The 18,371-nt window shown below is 38.4% G+C and overlaps 1 protein-coding gene across 1 annotated transcript; it reads left to right on the top strand.

Moving 5' to 3' along the window:
- Positions 1-7,316: 7,316 nt before the first annotated feature.
- On the top strand, positions 7,317-15,471 carry PDIL5-1 (PDI-like 5-1). Its single transcript, XM_077361195.1, has 4 exons — positions 7,317-7,501; positions 8,039-8,097; positions 8,439-8,614; positions 15,251-15,471. The coding sequence occupies exons 1-4, from the start codon at positions 7,370-7,372 to the stop codon at positions 15,340-15,342; spliced, it is 459 nt and encodes a 152-aa protein (XP_077217310.1). The 5' UTR covers positions 7,317-7,369; the 3' UTR covers positions 15,343-15,471.
- Positions 15,472-18,371: the final 2,900 nt, after the last annotated feature.

Below are 18,371 nucleotides of genomic sequence, written 5' to 3' on the forward strand. Positions count from 1 at the left end.
AGCTGAAAAACCTTAAAGAATAATAAAGACAAGTTTCATGTTTTTTCTCGTACGACACAATTCCAACATGATTTCAAAATAAGCACCAGATTGTTGTCATATAAAAAATATAACGCAATTTCTTCATAAATTACCCTTAGGGGGCGTTTGTTTACGCGGATTTTAGAATCTAGGTTTTTAGTTTGAAAACAGTGTAAACGATGGTTCATGATCAAGCTGTTGCATGCTGTCCTGCACGCTGTCCTGGCAGCTTTTCTTGGATTTTAAGTGAGAAATTTAGGTTTTAAAAATCTCTCCTGCATCCTGAGATTTCTAAAACCTGGAAATATGGGAGGATCTGCTACTCTCTTATTGACGAATAGAAGGGTGAGAAGTAAAAAACGAGTAAAAACGACGGCTGGTCCACTTTTTCTCTTGTCTCTTAGCTACAATTTTGAATAAATCCTGGATTCTAAAATCTGTGTATCCAAACGGCCCCTTAAAGCCTTTTCATTTTATAATAAATGTTTTTAGATTTATTTTTTTTTAAGTCACTTGTGACTCCTATATTTTGATAACGACACTATACTTTATTAACCACTTTTTTAACCGAGAAATGATAAATGCGACCCTTTTCATCGCTTGGACACCGAGCTATATTGCAGTTGCAATGCGCCCCTTTTCATCGCTTGGGACACCGAGCTGTATTGCAACTTCCATACAGCTCGGTGTCCCAATTGATGAAAATGGGCGCATTTATCATTTCCCTTCTTGTAAGGGTTCAACGTGCCACATTCAGATCGGATTCTCCCATGTCCATGTCACAATTTTCGTAACAGTGATCAATTCACTCCCTTGAACGATAAATTCACCCAACGGTTTCACTACTGGTACAACACCGGTACAGTATTGCTCTCTCTCTCTCTCTCTCTCAACCCTTAGTGGGGCCCAACAATTGAACTGTCTAAATCTTGGAACAAGATAGGCCCCACCTATACTTATTCTCACAAACAGCTCTCTCTCTCTCTCTCTCTGAACATCAGTCCTTGGTGGGGCACAACAAATGAAGGGTTCAGATCTTTAAAGAAGTTGGACACCATAAAAAGCATATTGTTTAAAAAAAAAATCACTTGAGCTCATTTTGTTCGAAGATCCAAACCGTTCATTTGCTACGATGCAATTTACATAGACCTTGCACCCAAAATCATCTCCCTAGGATGATCCTAACTCTTCGAACCGTAGAGATTATTTTTACGATGTGGCTTTGTATTATATTGGAGGGTTAGGATCATCCAATGGAGAGGATTTTTGGGGCACAACCTATTTACGTTGAGGCCCAACAAATGAACGGTTTGGATCTTCTAACAAATTGGTCCCAATGAATTTTCTCATAAATATGCATCATGTGATGTATGTAGTGCTACATATAATTGGTGGGTCCTGTCTGTATTATGTCCGTTGGTAGGTGAGCCTATATTTTGGAAAATAGAATGAAGCCCACCTTGTTGGAAGATCCAAACCATTCACTTGTTGGGGACCCCAACGTTAATATATCGTCCCATGAAAATCATCTCCATTGGATGATCCTAACTCTCCCATCCATATAGAGATTTCTATATTGTATAGTTTATCTACAAATTAGATTCTTACTAGCATAGAATGTAAATGATTTTTGGGGCACCAAATCATATCTATTGGATGATCCTAAGTCTCTAATTTGTTGATAAACTATAGCTGAAAAACCTTAAAGAATAATAAAGACAAGTTTCATGTTTTTTCTCGTACGACACAATTCCAACATGATTTCAAAATAAGCACCAGATTGTTGTCATATAAAAAATATAACGCAATTTCTTCATAAATTACCCTTAGGGGGCGTTTGTTTACGCGGATTTTAGAATCTAGGTTTTTAGTTTGAAAACAGTGTAAACGATGGTTCATGATCAAGCTGTTGCATGCTGTCCTGCACGCTGTCCTGGCAGCTTTTCTTGGATTTTAAGTGAGAAATTTAGGTTTTAAAAATCTCTCCTGCATCCTGAGATTTCTAAAACCTGGAAATATGGGAGGATCTGCTACTCTCTTATTGACGAATAGAAGGGTGAGAAGTAAAAAACGAGTAAAAACGACGGCTGGTCCACTTTTTCTCTTGTCTCTTAGCTACAATTTTGAATAAATCCTGGATTCTAAAATCTGTGTATCCAAACGGCCCCTTAAAGCCTTTTCATTTTATAATAAATGTTTTTAGATTTATTTTTTTTTAAGTCACTTGTGACTCCTATATTTTGATAACGACACTATACTTTATTAACCACTTTTTTAACCGAGAAATGATAAATGCGACCCTTTTCATCGCTTGGACACCGAGCTATATTGCAGTTGCAATGCGCCCCTTTTCATCGCTTGGGACACCGAGCTGTATTGCAACTTCCATACAGCTCGGTGTCCCAATTGATGAAAATGGGCGCATTTATCATTTCCCTTCTTGTAAGGGTTCAACGTGCCACATTCAGATCGGATTCTCCCATGTCCATGTCACAATTTTCGTAACAGTGATCAATTCACTCCCTTGAACGATAAATTCACCCAACGGTTTCACTACTGGTACAACACCGGTACAGTATTGCTCTCTCTCTCTCTCTCTCTCAACCCTTAGTGGGGCCCAACAATTGAACTGTCTAAATCTTGGAACAAGATAGGCCCCACCTATACTTATTCTCACAAACAGCTCTCTCTCTCTCTCTCTCTGAACATCAGTCCTTGGTGGGGCACAACAAATGAAGGGTTCAGATCTTTAAAGAAGTTGGACACCATAAAAAGCATATTGTTTAAAAAAAAAATCACTTGAGCTCATTTTGTTCGAAGATCCAAACCGTTCATTTGCTACGATGCAATTTACATAGACCTTGCACCCAAAATCATCTCCCTAGGATGATCCTAACTCTTCGAACCGTAGAGATTATTTTTACGATGTGGCTTTGTATTATATTGGAGGGTTAGGATCATCCAATGGAGAGGATTTTTGGGGCACAACCTATTTACGTTGAGGCCCAACAAATGAACGGTTTGGATCTTCTAACAAATTGGTCCCAATGAATTTTCTCATAAATATGCATCATGTGATGTATGTAGTGCTACATATAATTGGTGGGTCCTGTCTGTATTATGTCCGTTGGTAGGTGAGCCTATATTTTGGAAAATAGAATGAAGCCCACCTTGTTGGAAGATCCAAACCATTCACTTGTTGGGGACCCCAACGTTAATATATCGTCCCATGAAAATCATCTCCATTGGATGATCCTAACTCTCCCATCCATATAGAGATTTCTATATTGTATAGTTTATCTACAAATTAGATTCTTACTAGCATAGAATGTAAATGATTTTTGGGGCACCAAATCATATCTATTGGATGATCCTAAGTCTCTAATTTGTTGATAAACTATAGCTGAAAAACCTTAAAGAATAATAAAGACAAGTTTCATGTTTTTTCTCGTACGACACAATTCCAACATGATTTCAAAATAAGCACCAGATTGTTGTCATATAAAAAATATAACGCAATTTCTTCATAAATTACCCTTAGGGGGCGTTTGTTTACGCGGATTTTAGAATCTAGGTTTTTAGTTTGAAAACAGTGTAAACGATGGTTCATGATCAAGCTGTTGCATGCTGTCCTGCACGCTGTCCTGGCAGCTTTTCTTGGATTTTAAGTGAGAAATTTAGGTTTTAAAAATCTCTCCTGCATCCTGAGATTTCTAAAACCTGGAAATATGGGAGGATCTGCTACTCTCTTATTGACGAATAGAAGGGTGAGAAGTAAAAAACGAGTAAAAACGACGGCTGGTCCACTTTTTCTCTTGTCTCTTAGCTACAATTTTGAATAAATCCTGGATTCTAAAATCTGTGTATCCAAACGGCCCCTTAAAGCCTTTTCATTTTATAATAAATGTTTTTAGATTTATTTTTTTTTAAGTCACTTGTGACTCCTATATTTTGATAACGACACTATACTTTATTAACCACTTTTTTAACCGAGAAATGATAAATGCGACCCTTTTCATCGCTTGGACACCGAGCTATATTGCAGTTGCAATGCGCCCCTTTTCATCGCTTGGGACACCGAGCTGTATTGCAACTTCCATACAGCTCGGTGTCCCAATTGATGAAAATGGGCGCATTTATCATTTCCCTTCTTGTAAGGGTTCAACGTGCCACATTCAGATCGGATTCTCCCATGTCCATGTCACAATTTTCGTAACAGTGATCAATTCACTCCCTTGAACGATAAATTCACCCAACGGTTTCACTACTGGTACAACACCGGTACAGTATTGCTCTCTCTCTCTCTCTCTCTCAACCCTTAGTGGGGCCCAACAATTGAACTGTCTAAATCTTGGAACAAGATAGGCCCCACCTATACTTATTCTCACAAACAGCTCTCTCTCTCTCTCTCTGAACATCAGTCCTTGGTGGGGCACAACAAATGAAGGGTTCAGATCTTTAAAGAAGTTGGACACCATAAAAAGCATATTGTTTAAAAAAAAAATCACTTGAGCTCATTTTGTTCGAAGATCCAAACCGTTCATTTGCTACGATGCAATTTACATAGACCTTGCACCCAAAATCATCTCCCTAGGATGATCCTAACTCTTCGAACCGTAGAGATTATTTTTACGATGTGGCTTTGTATTATATTGGAGGGTTAGGATCATCCAATGGAGAGGATTTTTGGGGCACAACCTATTTACGTTGAGGCCCAACAAATGAACGGTTTGGATCTTCTAACAAATTGGTCCCAATGAATTTTCTCATAAATATGCATCATGTGATGTATGTAGTGCTACATATAATTGGTGGGTCCTGTCTGTATTATGTCCGTTGGTAGGTGAGCCTATATTTTGGAAAATAGAATGAAGCCCACCTTGTTGGAAGATCCAAACCATTCACTTGTTGGGGACCCCAACGTTAATATATCGTCCCATGAAAATCATCTCCATTGGATGATCCTAACTCTCCCATCCATATAGAGATTTCTATATTGTATAGTTTATCTACAAATTAGATTCTTACTAGCATAGAATGTAAATGATTTTTGGGGCACCAAATCATATCTATTGGATGATCCTAAGTCTCTAATTTGTTGATAAACTATAGCTGAAAAACCTTAAAGAATAATAAAGACAAGTTTCATGTTTTTTCTCGTACGACACAATTCCAACATGATTTCAAAATAAGCACCAGATTGTTGTCATATAAAAAATATAACGCAATTTCTTCATAAATTACCCTTAGGGGGCGTTTGTTTACGCGGATTTTAGAATCTAGGTTTTTAGTTTGAAAACAGTGTAAACGATGGTTCATGATCAAGCTGTTGCATGCTGTCCTGCACGCTGTCCTGGCAGCTTTTCTTGGATTTTAAGTGAGAAATTTAGGTTTTAAAAATCTCTCCTGCATCCTGAGATTTCTAAAACCTGGAAATATGGGAGGATCTGCTACTCTCTTATTGACGAATAGAAGGGTGAGAAGTAAAAAACGAGTAAAAACGACGGCTGGTCCACTTTTTCTCTTGTCTCTTAGCTACAATTTTGAATAAATCCTGGATTCTAAAATCTGTGTATCCAAACGGCCCCTTAAAGCCTTTTCATTTTATAATAAATGTTTTTAGATTTATTTTTTTTTAAGTCACTTGTGACTCCTATATTTTGATAACGACACTATACTTTATTAACCACTTTTTTAACCGAGAAATGATAAATGCGACCCTTTTCATCGCTTGGACACCGAGCTATATTGCAGTTGCAATGCGCCCCTTTTCATCGCTTGGGACACCGAGCTGTATTGCAACTTCCATACAGCTCGGTGTCCCAATTGATGAAAATGGGCGCATTTATCATTTCCCTTCTTGTAAGGGTTCAACGTGCCACATTCAGATCGGATTCTCCCATGTCCATGTCACAATTTTCGTAACAGTGATCAATTCACTCCCTTGAACGATAAATTCACCCAACGGTTTCACTACTGGTACAACACCGGTACAGTATAGCTCTCTCTCTCTCTCTCTCTCAACCCTTAGTGGGGCCCAACAATTGAACTGTCTAAATCTTGGAACAAGATAGGCCCCACCTATACTTATTCTCACAAACAGCTCTCTCTCTCTCTCTCTGAACATCAGTCCTTGGTGGGGCACAACAAATGAAGGGTTCAGATCTTTAAAGAAGTTGGACACCATAAAAAGCATATTGTTTAAAAAAAAAATCACTTGAGCTCATTTTGTTCGAAGATCCAAACCGTTCATTTGCTACGATGCAATTTACATAGACCTTGCACCCAAAATCATCTCCCTAGGATGATCCTAACTCTTCGAACCGTAGAGATTATTTTTACGATGTGGCTTTGTATTATATTGGAGGGTTAGGATCATCCAATGGAGAGGATTTTTGGGGCACAACCTATTTACGTTGAGGCCCAACAAATGAACGGTTTGGATCTTCTAACAAATTGGTCCCAATGAATTTTCTCATAAATATGCATCATGTGATGTATGTAGTGCTACATATAATTGGTGGGTCCTGTCTGTATTATGTCCGTTGGTAGGTGAGCCTATATTTTGGAAAATAGAATGAAGCCCACCTTGTTGGAAGATCCAAACCATTCACTTGTTGGGGACCCCAACGTTAATATATCGTCCCATGAAAATCATCTCCATTGGATGATCCTAACTCTCCCATCCATATAGAGATTTCTATATTGTATAGTTTATCTACAAATTAGATTCTTACTAGCATAGAATGTAAATGATTTTTGGGGCACCAAATCATATCTATTGGATGATCCTAAGTCTCTAATTTGTTGATAAACTATAGCTGATATTTCCGCTCCACTTTTAGACTAATCCACTCCAAGTGGAATTATCCAAAGCATTGGGGAGTTGATATTTCCGCTCCCCTTTTAGATTTTTGGGGAAAGGCCTATTTACATTGGGGCCCATCAAATGATATGTACCATGAATTTTCTAATAAATATGTTACATGGTGTCTCTGCACAGGTACACATATTTTTTAAAACAAAATAGCGGGCCCCAACTACTTGGAGATTTTAAGCAATTCCTCTATAGATCGGAGGGCTAGGATCATCCTTCTATAATTTTTTTTTTTTTTTTGGCAAAACCTATTTCCGTTGCGGCCCATCAAATGGACGGTTTTGATCACCCTACCATATAAAAACTCTACCAAGTTGTTCAAAGATCCAGACCGTTCACTTGTTGGCCCCAACATAAAAAGAGTAGTGCCAATAAGGTTGTAGTTCTTTATAGTCAGACCACTTAAAACGAGCAGTTGCTTATAAATTTGGGAATTAATTAGAGCACCAGAGACAAGACAGAGACGTTGGAATGGGAATTAGGTTAAGAGGATTCGGTCTTCTTCTCTCGGCAATCCTGGTTTTTCTTCATCTCTGCGTTTATTCACCCTTACCAGCAATGGCAGAGGTGATAACCCTAACACCAGACACCTTCTCAGATAAGGTATTACCCTAATTCTCCCTCTCTCTATCTCTATCTCAACTACTGACTATTCATCTCATTAAATTCCAAAATCTCATATCTTATTGTGATCCGATCAAAACTGAATAGAACGATGATGCGATCAAAACTGAGTTAAAACTGAAAAGAAGAAAAATTACAGAAAACACATGTCAACTCGTCAAACAAACATGTTTTTTTATGTGCACCCTAATTTTCAGAATGATAGACGAAGCATATGCGTTTCTTACGTTTGATAATCTAGGGTTCCCAATTTTATTTTCATTAAATCATCTATTAGAATCGATTCCTAGCAAATAATTATTTGTTTCCTGTTATGGTTTGAAAAATTGGTGATTCAATTTTTTATTATTTTTTTGTTTAAATCATTTATTTGTAAGAAACCATGTGTTATATTGAATTCATAACTTACAGCATTTTAAATTATACATAAAATCGATTTCTAGCACATAACGATTTATTTCTTGTTATGGGTTGAGAAATTGGTGATTGAAATGATTTTATTCTGCTTTATTTTAGGTGAAGGAGAAGGACACTGTGTGGTTTGTGAAATTCTGTGTTCCTTGGTGTAAACATTGGTAAATATCCACTGATTTTTTTTTTAATTCTCTTGCATTGTGATCGCATTTTTCTTGGTTTGAAATCACATAATTCATTTTGGTCATATAGGCTTGCTTTACACATTATGACAGTTTTTTTTTAGGGAATGATAGTGGCTCTGCCTTGTTTTGATGATAGCACTTCTGAAATTTAGTAAACACTTTTTGGTTGGCTACTAATAGGTTTCTTGTAAATTGTACTGATTTAAAACTGCGAAATGAAAATAGGGGTGACATTACTGAAACAAGGGAGTGTGAATATCATTTCCATTTTCTTAATTGTAATTTGTTGTTCTGTGGTAGCTAACTTTGACTTTCAGTAAGAATTTGGGTTCGTTGTGGGAGGACTTGGCAAGATCTGTGGAAGGGGAAGATGAGATAGAGATAGGGCAAGTTGATTGCAGTACAAGTAAATCCGTATGTACAAAAGTTGATATTCATTCGTACCCTACATTTAAGATCTTCTATGATGGAGAAGAATTTGCGAAATACAATGGTAATAGTTTTCAGCTCTATTCATATACAATATGTTGCCTGTCACTGCTTAGAAGTTCTCTTTTAGTATCATGGGAATCAGTGGTAGTTGATGGTATTTTTCTGATCAAGTTTTAATAGTTGAATCTATCTCTCCTTACTTTTCTTTCTAGCTCATATATCTGCTCAATGGATGCCTATAACAAGGAAGTGGAAACCGAAAAATCAAAAAATGATTGCACTGTCCTGTACATAGCCGGAGTTATCTTTTTTATTTGATAGTAGTCATCTTATATTGAGTCCATTTTTATTTCATACGAAAGAAAGTAACTCACAAAAGTATAGTTGGTGAGGGAGGACATAGTGCAAGGCCTATATGGGTAGATTTTCCAGTTACCTAATGAACACCATTGTTCATTGGCATTTCCATGATTATGGCAAGTGGAAACACAATCATTCTAGATTGGCCAATGGACATATTGTAAATCCATAAGTAAAAATACAAATATCCGAGGGAACATCTCTTTCCCCTACACTGACACAGAATGTCATTTCCTTGGGACACTAACTGCCAATTTGAGTGGATGAAGAGCTCTAAAGCTATGGCTGCTGTCGGTTTTCCTTTTCCGCTGGCATTCAAAAACTTGGACTCGACATCAAAACAGGTCTTTTCTACTACTAACTCAATGATAAACTCAATAAGTTTATAAGAAATCATCTGAGTCTGAGTATTGTCTTTACCAATTTTTATAAAATCATAATTTCAACTCACTAGTTTGCACAGCCGAACCAAGTTGATACGGCAGATTTATGAATAGAGTAATAAGCTGTTTAGTTTTGTTATTCTTGCAAAGGAAAGGATAATATAGTTTTTCAAAGTGGGTATCTGATGTGATCCATCAGCCATAGACTTGAATTTAGATAGCCTTTTTCATGAGAGATCTGTTTAGTTTTTACTTTTTTTAAATTAAGATTTATTTCTATTTTTAGTTTTAATTTAGTTAGCATTTTAGACACCTACCAAGTTGAAGGGAAAGTTTTATAAGACAGTTGTGAGGCTACCAAGTTGAAGGGAAAATTTTATAAGATAGTTGTGAGGCCAGCCATGCTGTACGGCTCAGAATGTTGGGCCACCAAGAAGCAGCATGTACATAAGATGAGTGTAGCGGAGATGCGAATGATTAGATGGATGTGCGGCCACACAAGGTTAGATATAATTAAAAATGAAGACATCCGTAAAATGGTGGAGATGACACCAATTGAGGAGAAAATGAGAGATCACCGCTTAAGATGGTTTGGGCATATCTAATGTAGGCCTTTGGATGCTCCAATGAGAAGAAGTGACTCGTGCCAAGTTGATGGAGTAAAAAGAGAGGTAGGGGCAGACCAAAAACAACTTGGATAGAAACAGTGAGGAAAGACTTGATGGCTAGGAACATAACAGAGAACATGACCTTGGATAGGAGAGAATGGAAGAAAATGATCCATGTAGACGAACCCAACTAGTGCCAGGATTAGACTTAGTCAATTTGAGCCGGGTAGATTCCTTCACCTTCTTCATGAAAATTTTCTAAAGAATTCTTTAGCCGACCCTAACTAGTTTGGGACAAAGGCTTAGTTGAGTTAGTTTTAATTTTTATCCTAGTTGTTGGGGATATCCACTTCAACATATGACCAATGCGTTTCGGAAACATTCTAGATTGGACAATGGACATATTCTATTGTTTTCTTTTTTAATATCTATTCCACGATTGTTTGTGTGTTTTTTCCAAGATGATTTTCGTAAGTTCCAGACATGTTTCCTACACGTTTCACATGTGTTTTCTACGAGTGTTGCATAGGTTTATCACGCGTTTCACACACGATTTACATGAGTTTCTTGTATGTTTCCCGTGCATTTTGGAAACATTTCTCCAATTTTCTTTATCATGTCACAGAAACGTTTCTGAAACGCGGGAAACACGTTTTAGGGGAAATGGGTTTCTCACCCGCCCAAGGAATTTCCGACAACTATGGGTTCGTAAGCCATCTGTTAATTCTATTTCTTTCCCCTCTCTTGTGCTTGTTCTCTATCACCGGAAAGAGTGTAAGTGGAGTTTGAGTTGTTATCAGGCTGGATCGGAGGATTAAAGCCGTACAAACTACTAACAGCCAATGTACCTGCTCACATGAGTCAGGCCTGCTATGTAGTGGGAAGATGTAGCAGGGCCATTTGAAAGAATAAAGGAAATCTGGAAGAGAAAACCAGCATGCATCACTTACTAATAAGGCTAATAGTGGCTTAGGGCCCTGTTAGTATTAGTAAGCTCTATCCCCCCATGTTTTCACGCCATGGGGAGGTTTTTGACGGATTAGACTCTTGGGCTCGAAACTCAACTTCTCCACGGGCCCTCATCTTTAGCCCTGTTGGTAAGCCCTATGTTAGTAAGGGCAACAACTCTACTCAATTCTTTTGGGTAGCACTCACAAAGTGTCTTTGGTACTCCAGGTCCCGAGGGACAGAGGAGGCTAGGTTATCCGAATGACAGTTATCGGTTCAAGGACGCAATGTAACCTTGCTCTCTGTATCTTGTCTGTGAACAGCCCCCTTTCCCCTCTCTCTAGCTTGCTCTCTTCTCTTGGACACATCATGTAGCTGACAATCAAGGTTTGAAATACTACATGTCATTCCTAGGTACAAAATACTGTCACTTTCATTTTCAGTAGCTTACCCACATTTCCCTATCCTTTGGGCTGTTCCAATAGTCCTTATATCCTTATTTTAGCCGTATGACCCTACCCTTGTCTCCCACAACCTCTACCTTATGTTTACTTTTCACCCATCATAACCTCACTCCTCGGGACATCTTGTAGGCCATACTAGTTGGATTTCATAGATCCGATTATTGAGACAGATTTACAGTTGAGGACTGATTTTTATTTCATATGATTTATTACTTCTTGTTGGGACATAGTTTAGAATATGGCATGGATAATTTAATTTTTATGGATGATTGAAATTTCTAGCCTATAGTGTCTTTAAAAAAGCCTTTGCTGATTTTGATTATTCTTGTTATGTTTATGCTTTATTAAATTATAACTCATTTTATTGCTCATAAATTCCCAGAAAATCGCCTGCGAACCCTAGGTTTGCATCAAAGTGGTCTTAGAGTGAGATCACACCAGTATCGAAAGGAGCCCATGCCCATGGAGGCTTGCTTGTCCCATTGATGTGATAAGATATTGCTAGCAACACAGATTTTTGTTTCAGTCACATTTACATGCTGCAGACAAACTTGTGGCTGACATCAGATATACGGAATGCTTATGTCAGCGTTGCTTTTTTTAGCACTGCTCCTTTCTTTCGAGCAAAGGAATAGGAGGAGAGCTAGCTCGGTTACCCTAGTTGAAGTGTAAGAGGAAGTTCTGGAGAAGAAATTTTTTTTTTAAATCCAAAGAAGAGGGAAGAGAAAAAGAGGAGTGAACGTAGAAGACGAGTAGAAGAGTGTTTGGACAAGAAATCTATGTATTCGTGAAACAAATTCGATGTTGCTTTTATGAAATAGGGTTTTACATGGAGAATGAAATTTCCTAGCAGTTAGTGGTAAACGTATGACAAGATTCATACTAACATCCTCTCATGGTCTATTAAGAATGGGTAATGGTGAGTAAAGACCAGTATTTTGGGCCTAGGCTTTGAAATACTGACACGTCTTTCATTGACGCACATAATGAACCACAATGTTTTAACTGTGGCCAAAAGTATCTTTTTTCTACTAGAGCCATGGTTTTTGCTTGCCCAAAGTCGCCCACCAAGCCTCCACTATGGAGCTCATCAATTCCCCTTAGGTATGCACAAGCGAGCTATCATGAATAACATATGCAAACTCGGGTCAGCACCCTTCGATTGGCACGACTCCCAATAAGGTCAGAAGAATGTGTCTATCTAATAGTGATCCTTGAAGAGAATCAAAAGAGATAATCACAAGTCTCCTTGTCCCAAGTAAATATGACCTCCTACTTAACCATTGTCCACACGATTCAGAACCCCAGATGTGTGCCTGAGAGTGAACATGTATTCTTACAAAAAGGTAATCCAGTTAGCTTGACATTTGTTCAAAGTACGTTGAGAGTTGTGTAGCGCAAATTGGCATGGTTTGAATTCAACACGAACTTACGGTAGATCAGGTAGTGCTTCCATTGTTTGAGAACTTGAACGACGCCAAAAAATTCAACGTCGTACGTTGAGTACCTCAATCTTGCATCCCTTAGCTTCTTTGCTAAAGCAAGCTATAGGGCGTCCACCCTGACTAAAGGACAACTCATATTCCTACTCGAGAGGCGTCACAATCAACCTTCAAGACTTTATTAAAGTCCGAGAGCGCTAGTATTGGAGCGCTCATCTTTTTGGTCTTAACAAGATTGAAACTCCCATCAGCCCCGGGACACCACATTTTAAGCACTCGGTTACGAGTGCTATCATGGAAACTGAATGGCTTGGTGTTCTAGACCCCTTGGGGCTGGGCTTGACTGGCCCTTCTAACCATGGTCGAAACGTATTGACTCAATGTGCGACCCTACTGACTCAACCGACTCCTAAATAGAGACTACGAGGCCCTAGACGATAAAGCTGACACCTAACTAACCTGGAGAGACCATACACCCTAGAAACGACATTGGGGACTCGGCTCCTAACTAAGATTGCCCTAACCAAAGCAAAGGGACAACTAGACTCTAAGCAAAATTCTCTTCAATACCTAGATGGCGTTTGGTTCTGTATCTGGTAGGGGGAAGGCTGCTCCACGTTTTGCTCAAGTCTCCTTTAGGGCTCTCCGTTGGGGTTTTTATAAGGGGGTGGTATTTTTAAATGGCATGCTCCTTCAAGTTTACAAAGGGACTTTTAAGTGGCCTTAAGTGACGAGCCTTAGTTGGCTTAAGCGGTTAAGTTGTGGGCCCCCTTCTATGGTCCGATAAAAAGTAGATCCACTAAGTGGCCCATGGAGGGGCTAGGAGAAAATGGAAAATAGGAGAGTGAGGCGTGGGCCCTAGATGATGTGGACAGCCACATCTAGGATACTAAGCACGCTAAATAGCATCTAGTCCAAAAATAGAAACAAGCCTAAACTAATCTAGCCTATGTACCACTCAACGTTAAAGAGGAGCCGCCAAAATTCAAGTGAGGATTATAAAACACCCCCTAGAAATCCTATAAAAATAGAATAACAAAAAAGTATAATCTAATGCCTACGACCCAGTTCTTTTCACTTCCATGCATTGTTTGAAAACTCAGAAATTCACTTGTATAAAATGAACTTTTAACAATCCCTATGCTATCCTTAGAACTTGCATTCACTGGACAAATTCTAAATCTGCTTCTTTTTCCTTTCTTTCCTTTCCTTTCCTCAAGTGTTCGAATAACATGCTCATGGATGAAGTGGGAAGCGATGTTAAACACCACCTAAGCATATCAAAGAACTCCTTCCTGAATTCCCCCTTCAAATAGGCTTCAATTCCCTCAAACCCCGAATGCAAGAAAAAAGTAGAAACTAGGCCCCTTAAGATTTGATGCTTGTAAAATTGCAGGATTTTGAATTTCCACTTAAAACAGTGGGAAAATGACTTAGCGATCCATAACACACAACAAAATTCATGTGGTACCTCTCAACGTTAAAGAGGGCCCGCCAAAATTCAATTTAGGATTATAAAGCACCCTAGATTTGATGACTCATGTGGTACCTCCCAACAAAAGTGGTAGGACCTTCCAACATTAAAGAGGACCTTTAAGAAAAGTGGCAGGACCTTTAAGAGTTGATGACACTCGACACTGCTGCTGATTCTCTTCCTGAAGTCCTTCCTGAATCAGCGGCAGTGTCATCTCCTTGTAAACATTCAAGGAGAATCCTCCCATCATCCAAATCACACCCCTTTTTTGCTTCAATAAATGGACCATTTTTTATCAGGACTGGGTTGGGTTGAAGATCTCAACCCCTTCCACAGCAAAGCCTTCTTCTAACTAGCAGACTCTGCAGTACCACCTTCTGAAATTAACATACCCATAAGAGCTACACCTTCAATTGCCCTCTCACTAAATAGACTACGGTGGGTGGTTGCGAACCTCCCTTTTCTAATTTCTAGCTCTGAATGATTTGCCAACCAGAGAACTCTAGTAGTTTTTCATAGGACCTTCGTGCATATGGACTATATTCGGATGTTTCCGTTTGATTTATAATCGGTCCTGTGTTTTGAATGGAAATACTGACAGAGCTTATCCTTATCAAGCATAACCCACTTATGTGCTCAACAAACTACGCATTGGATACTTAGAATAGCAATTTCCCTTCCAATTATATTTATTTTGGTCAGTTTGATGCGTCTAGATTCCTGCACTAAGTTGGAAATGGCAATTAGAAATTTAAGTGTACCATAAATGCGACTGAAAATCTTTGCACATAAAAGTTGGCTGCAAAATCAATCTGACTGCTTCCGATTGAAGGTTTCCTAAAGGATTGCTTATGTGATTTAATAAGAACATTTCAATATTGGTTCACATAGAACTCATCTCAATTTCTCTCTGCACTTAGAAAAGTTGCACTTGGAGGAGCACTTCGAGTATTCTATGAATATGTATTTACAATCTTCTTAACTGTCGTATCTGACTTTCCTGTCTAATATGTCTCAGGCACAAGGGATGTGGAATCCCTGAAGGCGTTTGTCTTAGAAGCGGCTGAGAAAGCATCAAGTGGGCAGCTGGACAGTGATAAAGATTTGTGATAATTTAATGGGTATGTTGGACACTCCATTGCTGTACTCCCGTCTATTCTCTTGACCAAATTTTTTGCTGGTAACCCGTTCAGACTGTGGTTTTGACTCCATTAAGAATGTTTTGATTTTCTTTCTGTTTATCGGTGCCCTTCTATGTTTTTCTCTTTCATCACATACATGATAAAATGAAGCACGGATACGGGTACGGGGTGTGGGTACGACACGATACGGGTACGTGGATACGTGACTTTTAAAAAAAAATAGGATACGGGTACGTTGTGGGTACTCTGAATATAATATATTTTTATATTTTATTATATATTTATAAAAATAAATATTTTGTTAAAGAATTCAAACAATGTAATTGGAGAACAATCAAATAGCCATAACATCACCAAATTCTAATATTACCTCTAAGTTGTTAGGTTTTTAATTATGGGATATATATATATATATATATATATTATAGATATTTTGATATATTCAACCCCCCTATTGTTAATTGGGAGAACCCCTCTATTGTAAATCTGTAATTTTCGATTTAATTTGAACCGCATGCGCACCCGATACGTACACAAATCCGGGTGCGTACCCGGTACGCACCCAAAGAGTACCCAAGAGCACCCGCACCCGATACGCACCCGACATTGGTACGTGGGCCTCCAGAGAGTACCCGTGCTTCCGAGATGATAAATTCTTCATGACTAATTAGGGGCACAGATAAGCATTTCATCTGCTTCAAAGAATCACAGCACTGTGAATTGGAGAACCACATCTAGGAAATGCCTGATTTGGTCCAACTTATCACTTCTGACGCTATGAACTATTTTGCATTCTAGATCAGGATTGGGGATATTCAGATAAGCTACAGTTTGACAATGTAAATTAGGCTTCTGCTTCAAATTAGAATTTTAAGTTAGGGTTGGGCTTTTATATTGAGTAATGTAGAATTATGCTGGTAAAGGGGCTAGGAATATGTTTGGTGAAGATTTTGATTTCCTGAAAGGAGGTATGATCAGTCTCCTTTTAGTTTTATTTCAATTTGTTGAATTTATTTTTCATTATCGCATCCTGGTTACGAAACCAGATCTGTTCGTAACGGATTTGATCTTCCTCTTGACCCACTTCGAGGGAAGGGTCGTCCTCCTTTCTGTGCAAAAACACACTTTGTCAAACAATTTTCTTCATTAATTTAATAAAGATGCATACACTTATTTATAGGAAAAACCCTAAATAACCCTTATCTCTAAGAGTCATACCTCTACTAAATAACTAAAAAGCAAATATGAAAATAACAAAATATCTAAACAAACTTATTTCAGCCACGTGGGCACCTAACACATCCTTAATTATTTCTCTTCCTCTAATGATTTATGTTTTATTGCTTATCAAAAGGAAAAAAATTTGTAGTACATTGTTGTATGATAGGTTGATTGTTAACAGATTTGTGACTTTTTAGCTAAAGTGCAGTGGTGCCCATTTGATTGGATGATCGAAACCATTCATTTTTTTCGGTCCCACCCATAGACAGGTCATGCCACAATATGAGGACCATATGTTGATCCTAACCCTTTGATTTCTGGAATTTTTATATACAGTGCCATCTGAAATAGTGGCCACTGATCAAAGGGTTAGGATTCATTTTTTGGGCAGCGTCTATCTAGGGTGGTGACCAAAAAATGAATGGTTTAAATCATCCATTCATGTAGGATAGCTTTACTTTTCCGGCTGCACCCTCATGCACCATACAAAAATTCTTATGGTCCATTTAAATGCACCAAAATGTAGTTCAATAGGACACCTTTTCTATTTCCTACCAGTGATGGCCAGTTACTATTATATTTTCATAGTAGCACTACTCTCTTTGTTTTAATTGGGTGTCGATAGCATCTTGGGTATTGTAACAGCCGTTTAAAACTAAATAAAAGTGAGTTGTGTAAAACGTCTTTCAGAAAAAAGCAAGTAGTCCCTTTATCAAAATATGTTGGCTCCGAAATCAGTCCCCTTATAAAGTACTAAAATGATTTGCATGTTGGGATGATTATACATTTAATTTGTGGTGCACGTACAGTAGCTAATGTTGCTTGATGTAATGAACCATCCTGTGGGTAAATCATAGGATGTCACAAATATTTCAGGAGGGATGCTAGATTCACAGTCGCCCTTGCAAAAAATGAAGCAATGCGCGTCCCCCATTGGCCACATTCCATTTATGATGGCACAGAAAACTACGATTACAACTGTCTCTAATGGAATGTGACGAATGGGGGCACCCTTTGCTTCCTTTTTTGCAAGGGCGCCTGTGAATCTAGCATCCCTCGTATTTCCAATATTTTGAAAATATTGTGATTTTATCTTAATATTTTGATAAAACATCCTTATCCCATTATCCCACCACTCTGCCTCTTGTCCTCCCATAGACAAAAGAGGTATAGGTGAGAGCCTAATGCTCCAAAGGTGGTAGACAAACCGAGGGAAACAGATCCCCCTTCTTTATTACAATTATCGTATTATCCAGATTGAGGCATCGTTATATGATTCGGTAGTAATCTCTTTAGGACCCAAATCATGTAGTAATCACCCCTATTTTGGGTAATACTAACTGATTTTCCCTCATTAGTTCATTTTTTTAAAATTCAAAACAGGGAATAGTTTAATCATGATGAAGGCCAAAAAGTTTAAGATTTTTGCTAAAGTTCTTTAAAACTACCAAGTTAAGAGACTAGGTTTACACGGGCCTGAGGGGTGCCTAATACCTTCCCCGAATGTAATCATATCCCTTACTCATATTTCTGTCAAGCAATGCCTAAAAATCAGAGTAATTACGGGTTCTAGCCCTCAGCTAGATAGCGACTCTGAGATTTTCTTTTCTGTGAAATTCGGACCCCAATCCTAAGTTCAAAGAAAACGAAGACATACACTCACACCCCCACACCCGCGCGCTCACGGCGGCGCGACGTGGCGGCTAGGAGCTGGCCACTACACCGCCCAATCGAAGATCTCATCGATCCATCTCGCAAGTCTCCAAGGATGAGAGA

This window comes from Tasmannia lanceolata, unplaced genomic scaffold (genome assembly GCF_043159265.1).
Source record: "Tasmannia lanceolata isolate RefF3 unplaced genomic scaffold, GAP_Taslan_0.1 ptg000018l, whole genome shotgun sequence".
NCBI lineage: Eukaryota > Viridiplantae > Streptophyta > Magnoliopsida > Canellales > Winteraceae > Tasmannia > Tasmannia lanceolata.